The sequence below is a fragment of the Dermacentor andersoni genome, chromosome 8 (genome assembly GCF_023375885.2).
Source record: "Dermacentor andersoni chromosome 8, qqDerAnde1_hic_scaffold, whole genome shotgun sequence".
Taxonomy (NCBI): domain Eukaryota; kingdom Metazoa; phylum Arthropoda; class Arachnida; order Ixodida; family Ixodidae; genus Dermacentor; species Dermacentor andersoni.
The window spans coordinates 138,202,621-138,226,499 of NC_092821.1; the positions used below are offsets into that span (position 1 = coordinate 138,202,621).

The window sequence follows — 23,879 nt, forward strand, 5'->3', positions numbered from 1 at the left end:
GCATGACTGACCGTCATCCTGCTGTTTTGCCAACTGTAAAGGGGTCGGGACCTCGTCAAGCTGCTCAAGCTTTTAGTCCCGCACTCCTCCTATTCCAAGGAAATAAAGCTGATATATATATATATATATATATATATATATATATATATATATATATGCGAAGCTTCCACTTGTACTTTTTTTGGTTGATGATCTTGGGGCGCGTTCTGTAGTTGCGGGATTGAAGTCTGCCAGTACCCAAATCACAACATTGAGCTAGAAACTTGGTACGTATAGTACCACTTTTGAGACCCACGCATTAAAATTGTGCCATTATATACATTGCTGTTCCAGTTAAGTGTTGCGTACGGCATAGTTTTACTCTAAGGAGCTCATGTATATTGCAACAGCAATGCACTTAGCTGCACATTTAAGTACCCACCCATGCTAACTGACGCAAAGAAGAGAGCTTGCAGCAGGAGGCTGTGCTTCAAGCACTGGCTGGCTTCAATTTTGTAATTAGAGCATGCTCCGTAAAGTCGGTGATTAAAAAGTTAACTTTATTGCTTTTGAAATTGGGGTTGATCGCGCCACTGTTGATGTACATCGCTGTTTTGAAGCTCTTATGAAGCGCTGTGTTGAATGTAGGAATTTTTCTTTTTCTTGAATCTTGCACATTGAATAATCGCAGACTGTGGTCATTCAAACACTAGGTATACGAACCCACATTATGGCGTGTAACCAAAGCGCAAGAGGGGAAAAAATACACGTTATGGCAATGCTTTGTCGTGTTCAATTAAACGCTATTATCGAAACCATTGAGACATCGTGGGTCTCTCCTCTGAGGGATGCGACGCCATTGGGTCAGTATAGCCGCGGCTAAAACGTGTCCCACAAACGACGCTAAGTTGCTGCACCCTATGTCATCAAGTGACAAAGCAAAAGTGCTTTCGCTCAAATATCTTCTTTGCTCATCGACAGTCTAGTTTGCTGGAACCTACTCTCGCAGATGTAGCGCTGTTGAACAGTGGTTAAAATCAATCACTGCTAAAATGCCACGTGCAAGCGGCCTCTAATCATTGTACATATTGGCTGATTTGTCCACATACTTCAAGAGTGGGCTGGTTCGCGAAATAAAAGCGCCTTGGTGTCAGTTTTCGCAAGCCAAAATTTATTGTCAACCTGTACAAGTTTATTTTCCTTTCAACAACATCCTCGCGCAACAATATATTAGTTTTCCCGACGGAGCTGAGCGCGCCGCTCACTTCTTCTTCCTCCTGCGAAGCAACTCGATGTACTTCACCTCCCAGCCGGGCTCCTCGTCGAGGCCGTTGCCGTACGAGATGGTCTGACCCAGACCGAGACCAGAAGCGAAGAGCTTCTGGTAACTGAGATCGAATGCCAGCGGGTCTACAACTGCCGCGGCGGGAGCAGCGTGGTGGAAGACGGCTGCTGCAGGAGCGGCGTGATGGACTACTGCGTGCTGCTGTTGGACCACTGTCACCGGAGCTGCCTGCTGGACGACGGCCGCTGGAGCGTGGTGTACAAGCGTCTTGACGTGAGGAACAGCAGCGGGAGCCTGCAGCAGAGCTGGAGCTCCGAAGGTGTGTCCGAAACCCAAGCCGGCGCCAAAAGTGGCCAGTGGAGCGGAGAGGGCAGCAGTCTTGTAAGCGACGACCTGGGGAGCCGCGGCGACTGCAGGAGCGGCGAGGTGGTGGACCAAAGCTGGCGCCGGAGCGTGGGCGACGGCTACGGCAGGGGCAGCTGGAGCAGCGAAGGTTGGAGCAGCGGGGACAATGTGCTTCACATGGTGGACGGCCGGAGTGGCATGGTGGAGCACCGAAGTAGCCGGGCCGGCGAAGGTGTGACCGAAACCCAGACCAGCTCCGAACGTCGCTAGTGGAGCTGCGAGTGCGGCTTGGCGGTAGGCAACTACGCTGGGCGCTGCCTGAACGTGCTGGACTACGGGGGCGTGTTGGACGAAGGCGGCTGGGGCAGCGGCGTGTACTTGCTGGACCACGGGAGCATGTTGAAAGACAGCTGCAGGTGCGGCAGCTGGAGCAGAGAAGATGTGCTTGACATGAGGTACCGCGGGAGCAGCGAGTGTGTGGCCCAAACCGAGACCGGCTCCGAACGTGGCGAGGGGAGCGCCCAGGGCAGCGGTGCGGTAAGCGACTAGGTTGGCTGCTGGAGCGGTGTGGACTAGGGTGGGAGCTGCAGAGAATGCTGGCGCAGCAGCGACGGCCGGGGCGGATACAAACTGCTTCACGTGGTGAACGACAGGAGCAGGAGCGACTGCTGGTCCAGCGAACACGGCAGGTGCTGGAGCCACAGCTGGAGCGGAAACGAAGTGCTTAACGTGAGGAACGGCAGCTGCGACGGCAGGGGCTTGGTGGACCAGAGCTGACGCAGGAGCGAACGTGTGTCCAAAGCCGAGTCCTGCACCGAAAGTGGCCAGTGGAGCTGTCAGGGCAGCACTGCGGTATGCAAGAGCCGGAGCGGTGTGCTGAACCACGGCTGGAGCGGCGTGATGGACGACCGTTGGAGCAGCTGCTACTGCGACGCGGGGCGCAGCGAAAACTGGGGCATGGTGGAAGAAACTGGGAGCCGGCGCTGGAGCCGATACAAATTGCTTTACGTGCACGGGAGCTGGCGCTGCCGCAAATGCAGGTGCGGCAAGAGTATGGCCGAAGCCGAGTCCAGCTCCGAATGTTGCCAAAGGAGCGGCGAGAGCAGCGGTACGGTAGGCGACGGCGGGAGCAGCGTGGTGCACAACCGGAGCAGCAGCGGCTAGCGTGATGCGTGGGACGTTAAACACAGGTGCCGCTGGGGCGTGGTGAACAAAAGATGGAGCAGGAGCGGCGACGACCTGCCTCACAAGTGGAGCGTGGTGGACCACAGCCGTGGTAGGTGCAGGAGCACTGACGAAATGTTTAACGTGAACCGGAGCCTGCGCGAAGAAGGGCGCGGCGGGTGCAGCAAGAGTGTGGCCAAGACCGAGTCCAGCGCCGAACATCGCCAGCGGTGCCGCTAGAGCAGCAGTACGGTAAGCAACGACAGGATCCGCGTGGTGGACTAGTGTGGCCGCTGGTGCGGGAGCAGCAACGGTCAACTGTGGAGCAGCGTGATGGACCACGGCCGGTGCGGGAGCAGAGACGAATTGCTTAACATGCAAAGGCGCGGGAGCAGCAACGGCGAACTGTGGAGCGGCGTGATGGACCACGGCTGGTGCGGGAGCAGACACGAATTGCTTAACGTGCACAGGCGCAGGAGCAGCAAAAGCTGGAGCTCCAAAAGTATGACCGAATCCCAAACCCGCTCCAAAGGTTGCTACTGGAGCGGCAAGGGCAGCAGTGCGGTAAGCAACCGCGGGAGCGGCATGATGGACAACGGCCGGTGCTGGTGCGGCCAGCGTGACACGCGGAGCGGCGAATACAGGCGCGGCTGGGGCAGCTACAGCGAAGCGTGGCGCTGCGAACGCTGGCGCGGCGTGGTGAACAACCGTTGGTGCGGGAGCGGACACGAACTGTTTAACGTGGACGGGTGCCGGGGCAGCAAACGCTGGAGCAGCGAGTGTGTGGCCGAAGCCAAGACCAGCTCCGAAGGTCGCTACCGGAGCGGCAAGAGCAGCAGTGCGGTAAGCAACCGCGGGAGCGGCATGATGGACAACGGCCGGTGCTGGTGCGGCCAGCGTGACACGCGGAGCGGCGAATACAGGCGCGGCTGGGGCAGCTACAGCGAAGCGTGGCGATGCGAACGCTGGCGCGGCGTGGTGAACAACCGTTGGTGCGGGAGCGGACACAAACTGTTTAACGTGGACGGGTGCTGGGGCAGCAAACGCTGGAGCAGCGAGTGTGTGGCCGAAGCCAAGACCAGCTCCGAAGGTCGCTACCGGAGCGGCAAGGGCAGCAGTGCGGTAAGCAACCGCGGGAGCGGCATGATGGACAACGGCCGGTGCTGGTGCAGCCACCGTGACACGCGGAGCGGCGAATACAGGCGCGGCTGGGGCAGCTACAGCGAAGCGTGGCGCTGCGAACGCTGGCGCGGCGTGGTGAACAACCGTTGGTGCGGGAGCGGACACGAACTGTTTAACGTGGACAGATGCCGGGGCAGCAAACGCTGGAGCAGCGAGTGTGTGGCCGAAGCCAAGACCCGCTCCGAAGGTCGCTACCGGAGCGGCAAGAGCAGCAGTGCGGTAAGCAACCGCGGGAGCGGCATGATGGACAACGGCCGGTGCTGGTGCGGCCAGCGTGACACGCGGAGCGGCGAATACAGGCGCGGCTGGGGCAGCTACAGCGAAGCGTGGCGCTGCGAACGCTGGCGCGGCGTGGTGAACAACCGTTGGTGCGGGAGCGGACACGAACTGTTTAACGTGGACGGATGCTGGGGCAGCAAACGCTGGAGCAGCGAGTGTGTGGCCGAAGCCAAGACCAGCTCCGAAGGTCGCTACTGGAGCGGCAAGGGCAGCAGTGCGGTAAGCAACCGCGGGAGCGGCATGATGGACAACGGCCGGTGCTGGTGCGGCCAGCGTGACACGCGGAGCGGCGAATACAGGCGCGGCTGGGGCAGCTACAGCGAAGCGTGGCGCTGCGAACGCTGGCGCGGCGTGGTGAACAACCGTTGGTGCAGGAGCGGACACAAACTGTTTAACGTGGACGGGTGCCGGGGCAGCAAACGCTGGAGCAGCGAGTGTGTGGCCGAAGCCAAGACCAGCTCCGAAGGTCGCTACTGGAGCGGCAAGGGCAGCAGTGCGGTAAGCAACCGCGGGAGCGGCATGATGGACAACGGCCGGTGCTGGTGCGGCCAGCGTGACACGCGGAGCGGCGAATACAGGCGTGGCTGGGGCAGCTACAGCGAAGCGTGGCGCTGCGAACGCTGGCGCGGCGTGGTGAACAACCGTTGGTGCGGGAGCGGACACAAACTGTTTAACGTGGACGGATGCTGGGGCAGCAAACGCTGGAGCAGCGAGTGTGTGGCCGAAGCCAAGACCAGCTCCGAAGGTCGCTACCGGAGCGGCAAGGGCAGCAGTGCGGTAAGCAACCGCGGGAGCGGCATGATGGACAACGGCCGGTGCTGGTGCGGCCACCGTGACACGCGGAGCGGCGAATACAGGCGCGGCTGGGGCAGCTACAGCGAAGCGTGGCGCTGCGAACGCTGGCGCGGCGTGGTGAACAACCGTTGGTGCGGGAGCGGACACGAACTGTTTAACGTGGACAGGTGCCGGGGCAGCAAACGCTGGAGCAGCGAGTGTGTGGCCGAAGCCAAGACCAGCTCCGAAAGTCGCTACCGGAGCGGCAAGGGCAGCAGTGCGGTAAGCAACCGCGGGAGCGGCATGATGGACAACAGCCGGTGCTGGTGCGGCCACCGTTACACGCGGAGCGGCGAATACAGGCGCGGCTGGGGCAGATACAGCGAAGCGTGGCGCTGGAAACGCTGGCGCGGCGTGGTGAACAACCGTTGGCGCGGGAGCGGACACAAACTGTTTAAAGTGGACGGGCGCTGGGGCAGCAAACGCTGGTGCAGCGAGTGTGTGGCCGAAGCCAAGACCAGCTCCGAAGGTCGCTACCGGAGCGGCAAGGGCAGCAGTGCGGTAAGCAACCGCGGGAGCGGCATGATGGACAACAGCCGGTGCTGGTGCGGCCACCGTTACACGCGGAGCGGCGAATACAGGCGCGGCTGGGGCAGCTACAGCGAAGCGTGGCGCTGCGAACGCTGGCGCGGCGTGGTGAACGACCGTTGGTGCGGGAGCGGACACAAACTGTTTAAAGTGGATGGGCGCTGGGGCAGCAAACGCTGGAGCAGCGAGTGTGTGGCCGAAGCCAAGACCAGCTCCGAAGGTCGCTACTGGAGCGGCAAGGGCAGCAGTGCGGTAAGCAACCGCGGGAGCGGCATGATGGACAACAGCCGGTGCTGGTGCAGCCACCGTTACACGCGGAGCGGCGAATACAGGCGCGGCTGGGGCAGCTACAGCGAAGCGTGGCGCGGCGAACGCTGGCGCGGCGTGGTGAACAACCGTTGGTGCGGGAGCGGACACAAACTGTTTAACGTGGACGGGCGCTGGGGCAGCAAACGCTGGTGCAGCGAGTGTGTGGCCGAAGCCAAGACCAGCTCCGAAGGTCGCTACCGGAGCGGCAAGGGCAGCAGTGCGGTAAGCAACCGCGGGAGCGGCATGATGGACAACAGCCGGTGCTGGTGCGGCCACCGTGACACGCGGAGCGGCGAATACAGGCGCGGCTGGGGCAGCTACAGCGAAGCGTGGCGCTGCGAACGCTGGCGCGGCGTGGTGAACAACTGTAGGTGCGGGAGCGGACACAAACTGTTTAACGTGGACGGGCGCTGGGGCAGCAAATCCTGGAGCAGCGAGTGTATGGCCGAAGCCAAGACCAGCTCCGAAGGTCGCTACCGGTGCGGCAAGGGCAGCAGTACGATAAGAAACCGCAGGAGCGGCATGATGGACAACAGCCGGTGCTGGTGCGGCCACCGTGACACGCGGAGCGGCGAATACAGGCGCGGCTGGGGCAGCAACAGTGAAGCGTGGCGCTGCGAACGCTGGCGCGGCGTGGTGAACAACTGTAGGTACGGGAGCGGACACAAACTGTTTAACGTGGACGGGCGCTGGGGCAGCAAATGCTGGAGCAGCGAGTGTATGGCCGAAGCCAAGACCTGCTCCAAAGGTCGCCACTGGAGCAGCAAGAGCAGCACTTCGGTAAGCGACTGCGGGAGCGGCAACGCTGACGGCTGGAGCTGCGTGATGCAGTACAGCAGGCGCTGGAGCAGCTACTGGAAATCTAGGACCGGCGAACGCTGGAGCTGCGTGATGGACGAAAGCCGACGCTGGCGCCGACACGAACTGCTTAACATGCACAGGCGCCGGAGCAGGGAAAGCGACCTGACGGTAACCGAACGCAGGAGCTGGAGCTGCTGCAACGGTCACGCGAGGAGCGCTAAAGAGTGGCGCAGCCTGTTGAACGACTGCCGGAGCTGGCGCAGGGATGATGTGCTTGACGTGCACAGGCGCTTGCTGAACGAAGGTCGGGGTCTGTGCCGGTACGGCTGGTGCCGGTTGAACGAAGGTCGCGGGAGCTGGGGCGGAGAATATCTGTTTGACGTGTACAGGAGCTTGGTGGACGACTGCCGGAGCCGGAGCAGCAACGGCAACCTGTCGGTAGACTGGTGCTTGCTGGACAAACGTTGGCGCAGGTGCCGCGACTGCGACCTGTCTCACGACGGGCGCCTGCTGTAGAAAAGTGGGCGTAGGGGCCGATACGAAGTGCTTGACGTGCACGGGGGCCTGCTGGATGACTGCCGGCGCTGGCGCAGCGGCAACGAACTGTCTCAGCTGAACTGGCGCGGCGGCGGGAACGATGTGCTTCACGTGTACTCCACCTCCCGGCGCAGGTCCGACCAGAGTCTGTCCCACGGCTGGCACGGGTGCGTGTGCGGCGTAGGACACCGGCTGCGCTACATTGAATCTAACCGGAGCCGACTGGACGAACGACGGCCGGACTTGAGCCACCGCAGGGCCATGGCTGACGAATGTCGCCGCTGGTGCGGCGCCTCCAAGTAGGCCTCGGAATGCGACCGGTGCCGCCTGCTGATAAGCGAAGTTTGCAGCAGGCGCCGCGGCTACCGTCACGGTAGGCCGTGCTACTGCGACAGGCGCTGCCTGCTGCACAAACGTGGCAGCCGGGGCAGGCCTGTATGCGAGGTTCGCCGGGTAGGCTGTGCCGACGGCTACTCCGGTGGGCGCGGCGGGCTGGAGGATGGCTGCGCCACCCCCATGGAGGAATCCTGCGAAGGCGCTGCTGGCCAGGCCCAAGAGTACGATGATGCACTGCGCAGAAGATTACGCAGTATTAGCATTGTGCTGGCACCGCATCTTGGACCACAGCAGCTATTGAAACTTGCCAGCCATTGCGCGCGTGTACCCGTGAATTCTATACTCTGGACACGACCAGACCAGCCTTCCAGCTGGTCTGTGTGCTATGTAAACCAAATAATCATAACCGCATTTAGATTGTCGGCTTACGCAAACAGCCCCTCTTATGAGCTCATATTCAAAGCACGTTACATGTTTTCATCTGTTCTTACTAAATGATGGCTACAGACTCCAACAGAACTCGACATCAGTGCAGGATGTTTCAGAAAATGCATTAGAAGTTGATAAAACATTTGTAATATGCAATAATTGACTAATTTGCACTGTATTGCGTTTATAACAAGCACAGCTACATTTTAACATGACTCGAGGTAGTAATTAAACAAGGAGTTATGAAAATAGGGCAATGTCTTAGGTGCAATGCATCTCTCGCTTTCTGATTTTGAGCATGGTGGCGATGTTTCTCACCTTTGGAACGAGTTCAAGAAATTAGTGTCATCATGCATTGACAGGTTTGTTCCTTTGCGTAGAAAGATTACAAAGCGTCGGAACGCATGGATTAGTCAGGACATAATCCATCTAAAGCGGCGTATTAAACGAAAAGGAAGGTTAAACTACGTCAGCATTAACCGCCCTTCAAGAACAGCTGGTTACTAAATTGAAACTTGCGCGTAGTAAATTTTATGGCCAAACTCTTACAGCTTTCTTGAAGGAATCTCCTGAGAAATTCTGGCGCTGCTTGTCAGGTTCCAAACTGTGTGTGAATTATCTAAAGATTAATGGTAACAAGTGTACAAAACTTACTTTAATTGTAAATGAATTTGACACTGCTTTTCACCAAGCGTTTACAAGACCAAATGTTCAATATTTACGAACGCAATTCTTTGACTCGCCACCGGTTTCAATCTCAATGCCTAACCTAGTTCTTGGTCGCGAAGGAATACTTTCTCTTCTTTTAAATGCAAAAATGAAAAAGTCAAGCGACGCTGACGGCATACCGAATGCCTTCCTTGTACGGTACTCAGAGATTGTGTCCCATTACCTTTATGTTCTGTTTAACGCATAACTCAACCAAAGCTCCTTGCCCGCAGATTGGCTCACGGCAAGGGTAGTTCCGGTATTTAAATCGAGAAACAGGCTAAAGGCTTGGAACTACAGAACAATTTCTCTAATAAGCATATGCTGTAAATTGCTTGAACATGTAATACGTCACCATATATCTCAGCACCTTGAATAAAAGAATATTCTTCGTTGAGTATCAGCATGGTTTCCGGAAGACTGTCTCAACAATTACACAATTAATTTCGGTTATACATGATTTTGCTTCAGCTCTAGATAATTGCAGGCAGATAGATGCAGTTTCTCTTGACATATCAAAAGCTTTTGATCGTGTGCCACACACTTTACTCATTGACAGATTAAGGGATGCCGGGCTTCCTGAGAGATTGATATTGTGGTTGCAGGCTTATCTGAATAATCGCTCACAGTTTGTGGAGTGTGCGGGTGTTAGGTCTGCTGATCTGCCGGTATTCTCTGGGGTTCCACGAGGTTCCGTGCTTGGTCCTCCGTTGCTCTTAATTTATATAAACGGCATTGCTTCTAACATCGATCATTCTGTTACAGTAAAATTCTTCGCCAACGACTGCGTGATGTATAGTGTTGTCAATAGCTCCTCTTGCCAAACACTACTGTACAATAGCCTGTGTAAGCTCGCGGACTGGTGCAAACGAAACGGTATGCAAATCAATTTTGATAAAACAGTTGCTATGACAATAACCACAGAGAAAACGCCAATGTCTCATAAGTGCCACATTGTTATTAAACTATTCAATCAATAACGTCTGTCAAATATCTAGGACTAACTATCACAAGCAACTTAAATTGGGACAAACTTTTGAAGAACGTTTGTACAACAGCGTTTAATAAACTTTGCTTTTTGCGCAGGAAATTAAAGGACTCACCGTCAAGTGTTAAACTTGAGGTATACCGCACTTTGGTTCGACCAGTCCTTGAGTACGCTTCCGCAGTATGGTACCCATACTACGTTAAAGATATTGCACAAGTAGAACGAATTCAGCGCCTCGCTGCGCGATTCATTGTATCTGACTATCGGTCTTCATCTGTTACTGACAGGCTGCTGCGACTGAATCTGGAACCCCTCCGTGTCCGCCGAAAGATTGCGAGACTAAAAATGCTTTATTTGATCTATCAGAACAAGATCGGTCTGCCGCGCGATACTTATCTTTCCTGCGCACAACACAGGTTTTCTAGAATTAATCACTCGAATCTTATCCGCCCGTACTTTGCGAGGACGAAGATGTTTCAGAAGCCTTTTTTTTTTGCGCTCACAATTGAAGAGTGGAATTGTCTGCCAGCGTCTGTTGTTGATTTTGCAAATGTAGATTCCTTTGTGAAATCTTTGTCATTGCACTTAATGTAAACCTCTCCTGTTAGGGCAGCATTTCTGCCTGCAGTATTTTGAAATAAATAAATAAATAAATAAATAAATAAATAAATAAATAAATAAATAAATAAACGCATTTCAACCAGATTAGCCTGGCGAGTGTTTCCAATCCCAGACTTGAAGTCCTTCGTCGTAGTAGTATATAATCATTTCCAGGCATGCGAAAAGTCGACGTTGCTGGTTTACGTTACTCAGTGAATGCCAGCCAATGTTACTTTGGACAGCGAAACAAAACTACCGAAGAATGGAACTGTCACGCCCTTACCAGGTGCCCACGAATGATGTAACTGCTTAGCCTCCCTGCCTCTCGCCTCATTCTTTTTCGACGGCGAGGCATAACTATTCACGTCATTCATTAGCATTTGCTAAGAGCGGTACAACTGCGTTCTTCGGCAGTTCAGTTTTGTTATTCTAGGTGACACTGGCTGTAATTCAGTGAACTGCATAAATCAGAAGCGTGACATTGTTTTCAATGGTTACGAACGCCTCGAATGACAAGTCTCAAACGTCACATCAGGACCAATCATGTTGCTTTTTCGGTCAAAAAGGTATTCACTGTAATTTCTATACTAATTTGTAGAATTCAGATTCCGAGTTAATATAATTGTATGGCTTCGTGGTAAAAATGATCACGAGGAAATCGTTTAGTTATCGCGTATTCTTTGTAATTTCTTCATTAGGTCCTTTGTTACATTGACGAGCTTAACTACTGGTTGCCTTGCTCCCATACCTCTCACTTTAATTGCAACTTCTGATATCAGCCTAGTCACTTTTTCATTAGTTATCTCTAGTTTATCTTTATCTTCCTGTCCTAAAGCTGCATCTTTGTTTGCGAACACCAGCCCGAATTCGTCTACTTTTACCCACACTGCATCTTGGCTGGCCTGTTTCTTATTGGTTATTTTGCTCTTTCCCTCTTAAACTTCAGAGCAATAATATTCCTCACTAAACTATGATCACTACTCTTTACCCTACCTAACACTTCTACATCCGGCACTATGCTGGGATCGGGATAGTGTGTGAAACCTATTTAATTTCTTGTTTCTCCATCAAGGCATTTCCCGGTGCACTTCCTCTTACTGCGCTTCCTGAAGAAGGTATTCATTATTCGGAGTCTACTTTTTTCCTCGAATTCTACCAACATCTTTCCTCTACTATTCCTAGAATCGATGCCGTGGTTGCCAATTGCTTGTCCCCAGCCTGCTTTTTCACCACTTTTGCACTGAAGTTGTTCATGACTTCAGTATACTGTTGTTGCACCTTTATCATTGCTAACCCAACATATTCATCAAGCTGTTATATTTATTCATCACTATGAATTGAGCTTGGAGAGTAGGCTTGTACTACCCATTTAATCTATATATCCCATCAGGCAGCGGAATGTAATGCCATTAACACCGCCATGTTTTGCCAGCCTTTCCTTCGACCAAGCAGCGCGAGTGAGACTGAAGAAGCCTTAATGTGAGTGTAACTTAGCTAGCCGGTCCATTGTGCTGAGTGGTTGGCATGTTTGTATTATTAGAAATAATAATGGTTTGTCACAGAAACACGTTTAATCGAGCGCGAAATATGCTAAGCGCGCTCCAGCCTGTCACGCGACGTCACTAAAGCAACGATAGCTCCCAATCTGATATGACGTGCATGCACTGATTATGCATGAATAGACCAAATAAAAGAAAAATAATCATTTTTCATTCGGTGACTTTTCGCCAATAGCCCTCTGCTATTGCTGAAAAGTTCTCGGGCTGCGCCCACTTCACCTGTCGGTCACACGACATCACAATACCACGAAAACTAACCGCATCAAAATCCCGTTTACGTGTTAACAATGCATTAATATGCTGAACAAAACTGCATTTTACAGCGAAGCTGTATACCTCTGCTGTCCAAGAAAATTTCCGTGTCGTAAGAAAAATGCTCCTCGCACGTGGGCCGATCCCGAAGACAGTGAAATGCCGGGCCGACCCACGGTGGAAGTGAAGCAGGCGTTACGCACTCCCTATACATAGACCAATCCCGAAGGTAATGCAATGCCGTGCCGACCCGCGGCGGAGCTGAAGCAGACATTAAGCACTCCGCATACGTGGGCCGATCCCGAAGATAGTGCAATGCCGGGCCGACCTGCGGCGGAGGTGAAGCAGGCCTTAAGCACTCCCCATACGTGGGCCGATCCCGAAGATAAGTGCAGGGCCGGGCCGACCCCCGGTGGAGGTGAAGCAGGCCTTAAGCACTCCCCATACGTGGACCTATCCTGAAGGTAGTGCAATGCCGCATCGACCCGCGGCGGAGGTGCAGTTCGCCATTATGGGCCAAGATAGACAGCTCCGCTGGTAATCCTTCTTCACAGAGTGGAAGGGCACTGAGATTTCTTTTCTGAATAGCCAGAGACTACCCCGTTCTGAAAGGAATAGAAGATGGTTTTCCGCCAATCACTCATGCACTTGCTATTCGCACCTGCCAGAGAGCATGAGTTTATTTGCGTATAATAAACTTTTTGTTGCCTGGCAGTATGACGTTGTCGAGCCCTTTTGGCACGGATACGACATCACTTTGACAACTTTTCTTTGCTGAGAATTCCCTTAAGCGGCATTCTTAACATTCCGTTGCACGCCACCGCGACTTTCGACCAGCCACTGCAAGCTAAGTCAGGGGAAGCTGACCAATCGCTGATGCCAGTACCACCCTCCTCATCCGTTTATCTATTGTCACTTCGCTAGCTCAGCCCCGCCAAAACCCTCTCCAGATGAGCGTGCTCCTCGCCTCTTGTCAGCTAATCAGTTAAGAAAAACCGCTCAATGAATGCAATTTTATTCGTTTGGAAAGCAAACAAAAGTGACCTCTTGTAAACGAAAAGGGCGTTTGATTGGGCTGTTCGGACAACGCCGCGCGTCACCACCTAATGCTTGTGTCGGCGGTTACGTTAATTCGACGGCCGGAGATTGGATTCAAAACAGATTGAAATAATTTTATGTTAATAGGGTTCACAGTCAAAACGTTGTCAAAACGTTGTCTAACCTGGGGTTTGCCTATCGCTCACTGTTAATCTCTTCAAGCATTCAGCCACCTGTGAACGCTTTCTATTGTTTAGATGACATGTACTAAAGGTAGGAGGGAGAGGTTTCGGAAGGCATATCCCAGCACGCAATTTCAGACGAAGGAATATTACATGACCTTTGGAAGAGACCGTGAAGCCAATCCGTTGTAGCTAAATGACTGTAAGGACGACTATTAAAAGCTTTTCATGGGTCTGGAGATGCATCTGTTGTACTTCCTGATTGTGCACGTACCAACACATAGTAACTTCAGGCTCAGCATATCTGTGTACCATTGGTGTCAGTCTATTCTTTAACGGTTGCTGGCTTGAACTCAGATGGAGTCTCAGCTAAGCTAAAACGTTCGATAAGAGGCTCGAATGTGCTCGGAAAAGCCAAGCCCTCTGTGCGAGACGTCGACAAAGACGTTAGTGCCAGCGCTTGTTGCAATCACCCATTCTTCGCTAGTCTACGTATTATTTGTCGTTGTAGTAGATTACCCTTCGGGAAATGTTTTTTTTTCTCATTTACTTCTTTGTCGTCGTTACGCCATATCAAAGAATGGTAAGCCAATATTTATTGTTTTTAGTTCAGTTGACGCCGCAGCACCGACTACGTTTAGAGACACGCTATGCTTTCTGTTTTTGAAGTGCAGTTCTTAGGCACCCGTTCCTCCTTCGAGCATCGGCGTCCCTCGGCGTAACCGAGCGAACGAGCTCAGCGAAGGACGAAAGAGCGAATGCGGAGCGCAGAGGGGGATGAAAGACGGCGACAGTGAAGAGAACGTGAGGATGAAAGAGGAGGAGGAGAGCATGGCTAAAGCGTGAGGAGGAAAGCGGAGTGCCACACGAGACGTGCTCAGTGGCGGCGACCTGGCATGCGGTGAGCGCGTCCACGCATATCATATATGAAAACAAAGCCCTGGCGTGGGCTTCGGAACCTCTGTGCTTTGGCGGCTTAGCCTGCGGCTCCACCGCCAAAGAATGTGCACCGCGCGGGCAGCGCGTTCCCGTGTTCTGCTTTCTTTCTGAACAAGCAGCGACGCAACTGGTGGAAATGCTTCGTCAGCCGCTGCTTGCAAACGAGCTGCCCGAGCAGAGGCACATCTACGCCGCCGAGAGGACCTTATCATTCAAAATCAAATTCCTTGCCGTAATATATCGCGGATTGAAGTACCTAAACAGCTGCTCTCCAAAGTCACATTAGGGAGTGCCGTAATCGTCGGGGAATATTTATAATTTTTTATTGACCTCCCGGACGCCTGGGCCCTTTGCCACCGGATACTGGAGAGCGAATTTACTGCTCAAATGGACCACACCAGTGAAAGCTACAAGGTAACTGTGAATGTGTGTGGTCGGACAAAGGCTGAGACAGTTTCTCAACAACAACCTACGGAACCTAACCCAGCCTATTGTTTTCATTGAACACTTCTTCCAATTAGTATATACATCGTATTAGCCAAATCAATATTGTTATGTCGTAAGGCAGAGGAGGTGACATCATTGGTGAAGATGCATTCTTACTATTTGCTCAACAGTTTCGAAGGCTATCTGAGGTTTGCCAGGATAATTGCCGTCCTGACATTTGATGGCATGATCTGTGACAACTAGAAAGCAAAAATTAGATGTGCACTATTTCCCGAAGACTCATAGCTTTCAGCCATATAGTTCTAAACTAATTGTGACGCTGTAGCCTGGCTACTGTATATGGGTACATAAAGCAAGTGCGATTAAGAATTCCCGCCCACCTCGAAAGAGCACCATCTTTCATTTGTGCATTGTTTAAAGAACAGTCGACTCTATATGAATTACCGCAATTGATGGACGGCTACTACTCGTATAAGGGCCTGTAGCTATTGAGAAGTGTGAACGCGAATGCAAAGTGGTCGGGACATCAGCGTTGCCTCTTGACAACAGGAGTGAGCTATAGGCTTTCTTGATACGCAGATATTGCCAAAAGAAGCGAGAGCTCTTGGAACCACTGAATGAAACAAACGATGAAAGGTGCAAGTTCTATGAGTGGCGAAGAAGTAGCTCCTGTTGCACTGAAAGCTTTTCGGCAGCATATTAGGTTAGAAGAATCCGCTCGCGAATAAGTTGGTACATCTTCTTGAAATGTACAAAATTTGTGCAGCGCAATAAAAATGGAGACAGGAAAGGAACACAGAAACGAGATGGACGGGCGCTGTGGATTTCAGCGGCGTCGATCAAAAGAGTCGGTGGAATTGGCTGACGGGTGAAATATTGTAGGTCTCCCAAAAGAAACTGTAGTTTCGCGTCCGTCGTCACAACAAAGCACCATAAAGGTTGTCACACCGTTCTTGTTCTTCAGGGATTGATGTCGGCCGAACAAATGAAGCCACAGCCACGGAGTGAACAAATGAAACCACGGAACCAGTGATACGACGAGGGGACTTGTATTCCTGAAGAAGAAAAGCCGTCTTGCCGAATCGTTGATTCCATACTGAGACTTCTCTTGTTTGCCTACCGTTAGCTTCCTGACCACTTTCCTGGGCTTTAGTGATTCCCGTCCTTTGCCCTTTTCTATTCAGACACAAGCTACCACTCGGTCGTCACCTTGAGCGATCGAACGCAGCATGTCGATGGAAACATTAGTGAAAGAGAGCAGAGATACAATGCTTCGATACGCATCATCAGCCAAGTATCGTGTGGGTTTCGTATACTAAGGCCTGGCCAAGAGCCTGCCTAGCTTGTCTATCGCCAAAAACGAAGAAAGTTGATTTCAAGGAAACCGCTGCACGAAAAAAGGTTTCCGGAGCCTTTTGAACATTCTGTATATAACTAAGCTGATTTGTTAATCAAATTCTTTTGATGTTCGTCTTAGTTGTGGGCACGCCTGCAGGAACAGCAGCTCTGGGCACACACCCAATCCCATAACGGAACAGCTACTATCAGAGCAAATGCCTTGTCAAGGGCTTGGTCACCTCGGTCGCAGTATTACAGCAGCTTCATATGGCTGCAGTGCATTACTGGCACCGGCCCAAAGCTTAGAGAAGAAAAGCTGTCGGTACCCTGTCGGCACGTGCCCCGTATCAACAGTCTACCATGTGCCATCGGTGTTCGCAAGACGTCTGCACTTTTCTTTCAGAGCCAACGTACAACTACCACTCAGACAAAACGGAAGCACACCGGACTGCAAAGCAACTCGCCCGTTGCGCCGCGAGTAATCGGAACTAGCACAGGGTTATTCTGACGTCAAGGCATGGTGCGCGCAACGGGAGCCGAGCCGAGGGAGTCGCTGGTGTCACTGAAGACGATGACGCAGAGTAATCCATCAGGGTGCCAGAACCGCTGGATCACGGACCGCGTCTTCGGAAAGCGACGTGTAGCCGGTTTCGCGGCGCACCGTCGCACATGGCAGTGCCATCGAGAACTACGGCAGCGTCGCGCGGGGCGTGTCCCGGTACTCACGAGGGCCTGCATCCTGAAGTGTGGTGGCTGGTCCCCCCTCGTCCCAATCGTTGTGGCACTTTTCGAACGGATGGCCTCTGATCCTTGGCGCCCCTTCACTTTTATATACCGGCTCGAAAATCAGTCTCCGCGATCGCTGCTCCTCTCCTGTGCCTCGCGCGTGGAACGCCTCGACGACCGTTACGAAGTAAGAGGATCTACGGGGCTTCGAAACAACGTCTCTTCTTCTGCCGCCACCCTCCCACACAACACAAATCCGCGCCTGCCCCTTCTCCCCCTCCTCTCCTCCTCTGTGCCCCTCCTTCCACGCCGAAGGAACGACGATGTCTCGGAAACGATCGCCGGCGACGAAAAGTTTGTCGCATCGTCCTCAACATCGCGGGCGCGCGGAGACGTCGCAAGGAGTGCGCGACGCCCCCCCCCTCCCCACCCCCCCTAGCCGCCGGCGGCTAATCCGATGAGCGCTAGGTATACTGTAAAGATAAGCCGCGGCTCGTGGAGAGATCTTTCTCCCCGCACGGCGACTCCCTTGGCTTCAAGGAGTCACGAGCCGCGGGAACACGACGCGACGTCGCGGGACTTAATTCGGCGTTTGCAGGAGGACAACCTCACCCTCTCTCCTCGCCTTTACGTCTTGAAGAGTCCCGCACAAGTGAACAGATGCGCCGAGAATCCCACCCTCTCTCTAAATGGTGCTGTATTGGTTCGAAGAAGAGGCCGTATTTCGGCGTAATTCGAATTCAGTTCAGATGAGATAGTGAGTGGGATGTACACCGTAAGGCAAGGGAAGGCTGTGTTTTTCTCGGTCGGAAGAAGGTATACAACGGATCTTCATGCTCGCCCCTACCTTCGAACCCTTGCTTGCTGCGGTGGAGAGGTGTTACTGAAGCGAGCGGGGAGAGGGTTGTAGAGGGGGGTGACAAGCAGGCTAACAACCTCGACGCGGCAACGACCTTGGCTCTAAAGCAGAATCGGGGTTAAAGAGCGCCCGGAAAGAAAGTAAAACTTCTTCACATTCTAACACCAACTACACCGTCCGGGAGAATGCCTACCTCTGGTGCCTCCGGAACGACAGATGTCCGATTACGTATCTCAAAGCGTGAAGAATCATTTGGTTAAGCCTGTCAATGAACGCAATCGGCTGCCCATCAGGAACAGTACCGCCTTCGAGAATGACGATTTTCGCGCTTCGTTCTTTTTTTCTTCAATCGATGAAATAAATCGTTTTGTACGCGCTTCACGTTTCTACCTTTTTCATCACCTTTGAGTAAGTGGCCATTTCGTAACCAGACGTGCCACAAATGGGTCGCCGTTTTGTCGATGCATTACGTTGTTCTTTGCAACAGTACAGAAAGCCCGCTTGATTGCGTAGAGCCCCGAGCTCCGAGGGCCGTTGTGAGCGAGAGTTAGCTGATGAAAAAGAAACTTAGAGAGACGGCTTCCGTTCCGATAAGAGGTTGCTGCAAGCTGGTTTAGCGGTATCTGTCACATAGGTAGCGAGTTTGCTCGGAGATAAGAATGTAATTGGATATTCAAAAGGTTGTTGCTGTGTTCTTTTCGCTCCACTGATGTCTGCAGTGGAAACTAATCTTGTGCCGTGGCTAACATTCGAGCTACGACCCAAGAACATGCAAATCTTAAGGTTTTGTATCCATTATGCTTGTAGAGCGCGATTGCAGACCACAAACTCAAGAGAAGAAAATTTGGAACGAATTGAATATACTTGGAACGAATTTTGAAACTTGCACCACTTCTCAAGTTAGTGCCGTATGCATTGAAGCAAAAACAATAGCCTTAACAGCAGCATATTTGGTAGCACGTTTTAGGGATGCACATCTCAAAACCGGTGTCATTCTGTGAATTCGTTCTTAGTAGTGTGGGTCTGTGGGCCTGGACTGCGCGGCCCGGCAATCCAGGCCAGCTGGCCTCAGTCCTGGCCGGCCGCACCCAAGAGTGCCCAGCCATGACTTGCGCCTCTGCTCGCGCGTTCGTCGTGGTCCTTTTTCACAAGTGGCCGTAATATAAATCACAGTGGCGCTCCCATATTGCCCCTGCCTCTGCGAAGGCTATGATGGCTCTGGCCCAGGGTGGCTTGCAGCGCCGGCACGGCATCCCCCCCGGCGAGCAAACCTTGCAGAGTGCTGCACCGAACGAGGATAGGAGGAGAAGACAGCGTCCTAAACCTGGGTGGCTTCCCGGACGCACACCTCGCGAAGAGGCGGCAGACCAGCTTGTTCCGCCTCCGAGTTGTCGATGTCTTGCAGGAACCCGAAGGCCCAAAACCATTCCTTGACGGACTCCTGGTATGGGCTTCTCGCCGACCCAGTTCTGACTAGTGCACGCAGCAGGTCGCCACAGGGTGCAGGCGCTTGCTCACTGCCATGCCACTGCACAGAGACCGGCGCTAGTGCTACGTAAGGTGCACAGGTAACAGAAGGAGAAGATAACAGGTGACGATGATAGCCGCTGGAATGGTCTCGCCGCCGCTACCATTAGCAACTGGCCTTGAGCTCCCGCGATCTCACCTAAACATCTGACACTGCTGAGCAGGTCCTCTTGAGCCGTCAGTCGATGCTTTAAGGAGGCACATCAGGTACTTCGTCTCAAGTTCCGTTACATTATCTCGCCCCCCTTCCTGCCGCTCGACCTCGTTCAGCGTTTAGCAGGATAATCGCCGCCAACCATGTAACTTTACCATCGAACTTCACACCTGCAGCAGGATCATCTCTATCGCTGTGGTACCTGCACCCACTACAAGCCCTTCTTGTCATACCTGGCATCAAAAAGAAAACGGAGATGTCATCTTTTCGCCCTCAAACAAACCGTGCTTTCATTCCTGCGTGATAAGCACAAAGAAGACATGCACGTTTACACGGAAGGTCTGGTCTGTCTCCTCCAAAAGTTTAGCTGGAGCAGTGGTAATTTTCGCGAAACCTGTCACTATTCAATTCAGAACTTCGGGAAATCACAGTGCGGATGACGCTGCCCTATCGGCCCACGATGGTGCCCATATTATACCAATACCGCTCTCGAGAACAGATGCAGCCACAAGGCATCGCTCCCTCACACGCGAGCCTACGCAGACTCTGGGGAACACCAGTGAATTCGCCAACGTACATCTCCACAGATTGGATCCACGTCTGCAACTCCGTCTTCCGCTGTGGTTACCACAAGCGGAAGCAACACATCTGTGACGCCTGTGTCTCGGCGTGGCATTAATGAACGCCTATTCCCTCCGCATTGGAATCGCCTGAAGCCCTGCTTGTGACAACTGTGGCTGCGAGGATACGATCAAGCACCTTCTCTGTGACTGCCCCTGTTACAATTCGGCAAGAAAAGTGCTCGCGACCACGCTCGAAAAACTGTACGATCGTCCCTCCACAGAGAAAAAGTTCTAGGACAGTGGTCCAGACGGGTTTCGGCACTCGAGGCCTTCAGAGCTCTGCTGAATTTCTTAATGGCTTCTGAACTGTGCGACAGACTTTGAAAGTTGTAGCGCGTAGCATAACGTTATTGTGTGAATTTTCCTCACTTTATTTTTTTTAATTTGTTTCTTCTTTCACCTTTTATACCCTTTATGCCTTTCCCCAGCACAGAGTAGCCAGCCGATGCTTACTCTGACTAACCTCCCTTTCTTTCCTTCCCTTTTGTCTTTGTCTCTTGCTTCCATGCAAATTTTGATGTCTCTTAGCACCAGCTATCAGCAGGCTTACGCTAACTGATCCCTATGGTATGCGGCCTCTGGATTTTCCTAAGTTGTTATTTAAGTCATCATTTTCCCTCAACGTCCGTCTGCGCCTTCTTTCAATGTTCCTTTCATGATTGCAAAAACTGCCTGAACGTTGCAGGTATTAAACGGTACTTTTTTCCATCGACGTGGGTCTAACCTTGAGAAGTTCGAATGAAAAGAACTTCCGAATGTTTTTTTGCGTCAACAATTCTTTATGCGCCATCATGGCTTTATTAAGGCGCGACTTTCCTTCTCTCCGCTTTGTTGCTCATGCCAGGAGGTACATGACATCAAACACTTTTTGTTTTGTCGTACCCGTGCTGGAAGGAAATAATTTTTGAGGAGCCCACACAGCGAAGGTCATGAATGTTTGGAACATCATATGTATACCGACGGATCAATCATTGACCGTGAGGAGGTTTGACGATCCAGCCTTGTTTTTCTCAGTGACACTGGTTTCTTGGAACTCTGGCTGTGTGCTCAGGCGGAGATACTTAGGCGGAGAAATTGCCGGCCTAGGTCACCTTGCTCAACTCACCTGCAGTTATCACAACCACCACAGCCCCGAGCATAAATGAATTTGTAGAGTTTACAGTAGGGCTGTACGGTACATTTATCGTATAAGACCACACTGACCAAGAGGCATGCCAAGGCTTGTGTGTTAGGAATTTCAAAACAGCATCATTCGCGTACTTAAAAAAGCGGCATTTTGCGGAATCGAGAACCTAGGGGTTAAGTTCGTGGCTGGAATAGTTAGGTAGACGTTGCTTTCTTAATTATGACATGCTGCATGGTTTGCGGTATCGCGGCTGAAAAAAGTCTGTTCAGAAAGCTAACGTTCGGCTAAATTTGGTTAATGTTGCCGACGAGCACCTTTGGATAATTCAGCGTCTTCGTTCTCGCTTTGGATAATAGAGACGCTTCCTTGTGTTTCTCGTATTATGCGCTTAAGAAAGTCCCTGTGCTTTTTTTTTTCCTATGATCCTGAACGCAGACGCATAGAAAAAAAAACATTCGTCGACGCCATAGACCTCTGGCAGACAGCTCACGAAACACGCCCTTTCTTAATTCCTGTTCCGCGCTTCGATTCGCCACGCGTCGATAAAAGATGTATGCCCCTATACAGCTTCAAAGTACGGCCTGTTTCGAGCCGCTCTGCATATCCAACCGATTAGTTTAAAACAAGAACTCGACCTTCAGTTAACTACTGCAGCCCCCCCCCCCCCCCCCCGCACACACACATAACGCATGCTTTGCATACAAAAAGCAACGCTGCTTCTCCTGCAATGGCATCCTCGTCGCCTAGCCCTGTAGTTCCGCTATCAAGCGAACGCCGTTAAAGTGCACCAGTAGCCTTTCCACCCACGGGTGGAAAGAAAGGACGGCCACGAAAAAAAAAAGAAAGCAACAAGGCGGCACAGTACCATGCTCCAATTTCCGTTCACACAGAGGGCAACAAGGGCAAGCGGCAAAGCTGCAAAAAAAAAAAAAACACGCGACAGTACACACCCCCCACAGCGAAACGCGTGCCAGACCTCTTCGCGTCGGAGCCAAATCTTTTAACCGAAGTCGTTCCCAGATAGAAAGAGAGCCCGACCATCACAACACCGGCGCCTTACTTACTTCTTTTGTACATTCACATCCGGCATAGAAATAGCATCATTTGAATAGACCGCACAGCTCCCCCAAAGTGATACAAATAACCGAAGCGAGGCCACTTTTCTTTTTCCTTCTTCTTTGGTGACGTGGATTCCGGTCGACATTGGCTGAGAAGGCGGCACTCAAGATTGTGTCGGAGCTTGCTCACACGCCGTTTTCACACGATATAACCGTAATTGTCGACGAAACGCTGTGAGGCAACGTCGTGTACGACGGCGAAATGAAATATGAAAGCGTCTCTTTCAGCGTGCGCGGCTGGGGCTTAAAACGTTGATCGCCGCCGCGGGTGCTCGGAAGCCTGCCGGCGCTTTTGAGACTCGTATCTCGTGTTTTTTTTTTTTTCCCTCCGTGCCAGCCGACGGTGTTGGCTCCGGGGCATTCGGGAGACGATCGGCGCAGCAGAGCCGATCCTTGTGGCGTGCGTGCCCAAGCTCTGTTTGGATGAAATCTGCGATGAGATGCACGAATAGGCGGGCCTCCGGTTTGTTATGAAACGCGCGTTTTGAAAAAACACAAAGAGCAAGAGATTACTCGAGTTTGCATCGTCCGATTCTTGCTCCGATTAGAGCTTTCGTGATCATGTTTTCCGAGGTGTGAAAAACGCGCGCTGAATCTGCGTTTGGATTTGTTGCTGAGCTGTACGCGTTGCTTACAGCAACGCTTCGGCTCAAGTTGGCAGCGATTTATGAATGGCTTCAACAACGCGTACAAGTATAAGAATGCAATACCAAATGCATACTTATTCGTGCCACATAGAATTTGTGTACTTTAAGCTTTCATTCTTGACTCGCAGTTTTATCTTTAGTTGGCTTTCTGCGGAGAATTCGTGGCTCTGGCAGGTGCTTCTTGCTGCGCGGTGTCAAAGAGGAAGAAAGCTTTATAAGAATGCTCTTTCGTAGTTCCTACAATCTGCGTGCAATCTTTCTCTTGAGCTAAAGGGGCACAAGGCATTTACGAGCTAGGAGTCACTTTAGCCAACATTTTATACTACCAAACACTACAGATTGATTGTCCGGCCACACTTGATCGCCCTTTCTGGCCACATGACAGGTAATGTTAAAATATGTACCTCGCACACCCTCTGTTTTACCTCGGTGTTTCCACCTCTTGTATGTCGTCAGCTGGGAAAATTCCAGAGGGACACTGGTGGCAAAGCCTGATGCGTAACCCAAGACAGTTGTAACTGGCTTGGTGACATAGCTGATGTCAGCGACGACTACAACCCGGCGCCGAATTCATGACGGCTGACGTCCTGCGAATCTCGGATGAATTCGTTCCTGTGGTTCTTTCTTGTCGTCCTTTCCCGCGAAAACACAATTCTAACATACCCTACGGAGATATTCACAAGAGATGCCGTGAAATATTGTTGAAGTAGTCTTAATTGACGTGAGGTATTTTGGCCGGTGCAGCAGCATTGAAGCCTTGATCTGATTACTTTTTTTTTAAATCCTGGGCATCCGATGAACCTCTAATCGATTCCTAGGAGACAATTTCTTGTCGTGATTTCTTCTGGCTAAAAAGCATAATTTTCACAAGGCTTTTGGATATATATTCACTAAATGTACCATGAAAACTAAATGGAGTAGTTTCTGTCCATCATCTTAAGTTTGAACGTTTATCCAATCCAATCCTGGTTGACGTGAGGTATTTTGGCCTTGAAAGGTGTATAACAGCTGTGTCTTACCAGTACTCACCTACGGGGCAG

The 23,879-nt window shown here is 52.0% G+C and overlaps 1 protein-coding gene across 1 annotated transcript; it reads right to left on the reverse strand.

Moving 5' to 3' along the window:
* Window positions 1-518: 518 nt before the first annotated feature.
* Window positions 519-7,825, reverse strand: LOC126526044 (uncharacterized; the record flags this gene model as incomplete). Its single annotated transcript, XM_072284130.1, has 1 exon — window positions 519-7,825. A coding segment is annotated over one exon (6,585 nt), but the record flags the coding sequence as incomplete, so codon positions are not given.
* Between the last annotated feature and the right edge of the window lie 16,054 nt (window positions 7,826-23,879).